This window comes from Physcomitrium patens, chromosome 4, assembly GCF_059467195.1.
Source record: "Physcomitrium patens ecotype Gransden chromosome 4, ASM5946719v1, whole genome shotgun sequence".
Lineage (NCBI taxonomy): Eukaryota > Viridiplantae > Streptophyta > Bryopsida > Funariales > Funariaceae > Physcomitrium > Physcomitrium patens.
The window spans coordinates 489,063-493,165 of record NC_143413.1 but is presented as its reverse complement, the minus strand read 5'-3'; the positions used below and the strand labels follow the sequence as shown (position 1 = coordinate 493,165).

General features: G+C 45.6%; 1 protein-coding gene across 1 annotated transcript; it reads right to left on the bottom strand.

Moving 5' to 3' along the window:
* Positions 1–885: 885 nt before the first annotated feature.
* Positions 886–3,618, bottom strand: LOC112281014 (methylesterase 9). The gene is made up of 6 exons (XM_024517125.2): positions 3,451–3,618; positions 2,614–2,763; positions 2,205–2,426; positions 1,852–1,995; positions 1,579–1,707; positions 886–1,462 (listed from the first exon to the last, which is right to left on the bottom strand). The coding sequence occupies exons 1-6, from the start codon at positions 3,616–3,618 to the stop codon at positions 1,193–1,195; spliced, it is 1,083 nt and encodes a 360-aa protein (XP_024372893.2). The 3' UTR covers positions 886–1,192.
* Positions 3,619–4,103: the final 485 nt, after the last annotated feature.

Below are 4,103 nucleotides of genomic sequence, written 5' to 3'. Positions count from 1 at the left end.
TCATCATGTGCAAACAGATGCGAATGTAAGCAGGAGAAGACCTTGTTATGTTAAAAATAGCAACAGAACACGAAGAAGTGGGTGCTCCTCTCCCTTGGCTTTACAGCGCTCTCTGATCTTGCTGTGTGCTATGGGCTGTGCTTGGGCTTGAATCTTTCCTGGTGGGATGCCGTGTTTCCTGTTTGAATAGTACCTGGTGGCTTCGTGGGCAGTATGTGCTGGTACTCCGGGCATCGCACCACATCTGCCTACTCGTGGTGGGGTGAGCCAAAGTATATCCGGTACAACAGCGCAAGGAGGAAGCACTTGGTGACTAGCTGTCTGAATCATGGCACGAATGCTGGGCTCGACTCAATCACGGCAGCTTCTATTATGGATCGCCAAGTTTGGACGCACACCCAACAAATCGGCTAGTCACTAGCGTCACCAGTTTCTACTGCAGGACCTTCATTCCGATTCGTCTGCAGGCTACGGTGTGCACGGAGAGGTTAACTGACAATGGTTATCTGCAACACTGCACCTTATGTTGTCACTGGGCTGTCAAATCATTAAATGAGTTTCGAGACAGCATGTGTTTCCAGAGTCGACAAAGCCGACGGTAATACCCGAAGGATGGTTTTAAAATGTGGATGCGTTAAACTGTGTGGTGTTCCGTTCAAAATTTATTAGTTATGAATATGCTGAGGAGTTAGAGGTGTACACACGGATAGTCTCGGTGAGTGATTGAAGGTAGTTATGGTTCACTTTTTCAAGATGTAAAACTTCTACGCTAGCTACGTACAGTGACAATGTTCTGAGGATGTTTGTCCTCGGAGATGGGTCGGATTACTAAAATAAAACATAATTTGAGAGAAAAGAGTAGGTTCGGTTTCGGGTCAGTCGAAATGATCAAAAAAAATGATGTGCGTTTTTATTGAGCGATCAGTCAAAGGAACAGACCTGGCTACGAATTTACAATCTCAACTCCATGATCTCTCTACACAGTTAATCCATGCATCCTCCCGATGTCCAGCGGGGTTACGAGTGATTTAGCTGGAGGTCAACTACAGGGATCAGAGGAATAGAGACAACCATGATGACAGGTACATCCGCACAAACTCTCCCACAGCGGAAGGGATGATCATATTCTACACTGTGAATGCTCCAACCAGCTTCCACAACCAATGAAAAAGGCGATCTAGCTCTCGCTAAACTACAGGCTTGAAATGCAGAGAAGATTCTTGAATAACTCAATGGGTGCAGAGAAGAAAACTGTATGGTCCCCGTTGGGCATGCAGAAGAGCTTCTCGGGTGGATTGTTGGCTATGATTTCATCCTGATCAGATGGAGGGACACCTTTGTCCTTCCCTGTTCGGATGTAGAATCTCCTTACGGTTCCATACTTAGCCGGAGTCAGGGGGAGAGTTTCAGTGCCCGGGGTGAATGGCGTATCAGTCATCACCTCTCTCCCCAAGTTCACGTACTGTCCACATACACCACAATGTGGTAATGAAGTGTCGGCGACGATGAAAATAACAGAATTTTGAAAGCCAAGACGGATACAAGAATCAAGAGAAGATGCATATGCCAGTCACTTACCCGTGTCGGTGTCCCGCTCATGTAGAACTCATTCAGCTTGGCCTTATTTAGTGATGCAGATGAGGGATTGGAGGGACCATTTCGGTAATTAAACGTAACATAACCCGCGTTTAGGAGGTTGGGGAAGGTCTGCAGGATGGTCCAACGGCAGTCAGAATTTCAATCCATCCACACCCTACTTCTCAGGACTCTAGGACTTGATCACAATGAGAAGTTAGTCGGAATGCTTCAACTCCTAGTCATAGAAGTGAGATTCATGGCCGGATGACTTACATTAGCGGGGAATGCACTGAACATGCTTTGATTGTATGTGGGCATGCATGATGAAAGGTAGATGGCTTTAGCAACTTTATTCGGGCACAACTCCGAGGCATAGGCAATTGACCCTCCACCAAGACTGTGACCAACTAGAATAACCTGTCACATTGTCCAGAAAGCACCTCTTAGTCTGAATGAGGATCGTACAGTCGGTGGCTTAGTTCAACGATTGTTTAATTTCAGTTGGAGCATCAGCGGGGTAACCATGTGAAGTCATGATCACACGCATGAATCTACAACCTCGCTCTCAGGAAACTTGAACAAAACAGTAAAACATGCCATTAGTAGGGGTTACTCAGAAAACTCACTTTACCAGAAACATTGTTTATTGCGTCAATCAATGGCTGAGTGTATTCGGCAACCGTGATGACGTTATCAGCAATGGCTTTGTTAATACCGTGAGACGTCAGATCCACTGCTGTTGCACTCTGATTGAAGTGCTCCATAAGAGTCTGAATTTCATACCAGAACCAGGCCCCGCCCCCCATTCCATGCACAAATATGAAGTGCTGGGGTGAATAGCTCGATACCTGCGCAGAAGAAGAACAATGCACACATTTCAGGTCCTGGTAGTCTCTAAGGTTGATACGCTCAAGTCAGGACTTAAGAGTCAGCAGATACTCATCCAATTCTATTCCCAGTGGCTCTTTAAATGTCATGGCAGTTCATCTGTGTAACCCCCACAATGAGATCTTCAAAAACATGGAGTATACTTACATCCGAGCTACATAATGTGGCAGCGTCGCTGCAGTTCATGGCCGCAGACATCTGAAAGCATACCGTCAATGCCAGTACGGCCAGAGCCCATCTAGACCGGACGAACTGGGTTCGTGCCATTTCTGAACGAAGCTTTAATCCTGCTCCCACCTGACATATCCCAGATTTTACAGTAAACATAATTTAAGTCAAGGTCTGATGCGTGAATGAACAATGATTAGGACAGACAGCGCTGAATAGCATGGCTTTCTACTAACTAATAAGCAAATACGAAAACATCGCTGTCTTCAACCACTGAAAGCCGTTCAGGAATGAGTAGACGTGAGAAAATCCCTACGAAAGCGCTCAACCCAGACAGAATCCCAGAGCACCCTCAATGTAGGAAAACCAAGCAGCAAGCTGACGTGCTTTAAGTGATTCCGCAATACAACAAACAGTGTGCATAGTTGTAAGAGGCTCTTGTAGTACTTATCCCGTACACTCCCTCGTGATACATTTTCTGAATACCCCACATCCTCCCGGCATACCCTCCCTCTACCTAACAGTGCCTCAGCCAGGGGGATTAGAGTTACAATCGGGATGGTTACCCATGAAGCAATTAGACGTGTTCAACTGTCGGAGATAATACTGTTCTCACTGGCTATATAGCAGGTTAAGGTAACAACCAGGGATGGAGATTAGATTGGACACCTACACGAATCGAGGTGCACAGTGCAGTTGTCCCCCTCTCACCACCGAACATAATTCTATCTAAACCTCAAGAATAAAATATAGTCACTGGCTTCATGCGTATGGACACAAGTCAAAGAGAGAGGAATCACTCAGATCCGATGGAACCTCAACAGTCTCTTTAGCGGTCCAAAGTAGGATCGGATACAGGTATCCCACAAACAATCCCTCAGTTGAATTTGGTTCATAAGTAGGTCCTGTAAACCAGAATTTCTGCCGCTGAACGTCGACAAAAGATCTGAAATGCCACACACTATCATGATTTGGGACGCACATACCTATTCAGGAGTAGCAGCTGGAGAAGGTCCGCTAATCAATATGCTTAAGAGAGAAAAATTCTCGCCCAACCGTTTGAAACCACAACGCAGATTGGAGGAGAACGACGACAAGGAAACCCGGAATCGAATCACTCTGTATTCAAGCGCTTTTATGTCAATGCCAAGAGTGAGTCTGCTGAAGGGATACCTGGGACCCAGCAACTTTTAACCCAGTTTATAATATAGCAGAATTCAAAAAAGGATCACACAATGCATACAAAAGGCCACTTTCTCATGAGGTCGTGGGGTCCTGACCGCTTTAAAAACAAATTGTCATGATGCGCTCTCCCCTAGGTAAACGGAGAAAATGTAGGGGCAACTTTAATCAAATCATTAACTTAATCCTCAGCTACCACTGGGGGCATAGCAAGTTGATGTGGCTAGGTAACAATTAAATTTTCCAAAAATCGACAGCTGCCTAATTAGCCCCAGTTGCACTACAAT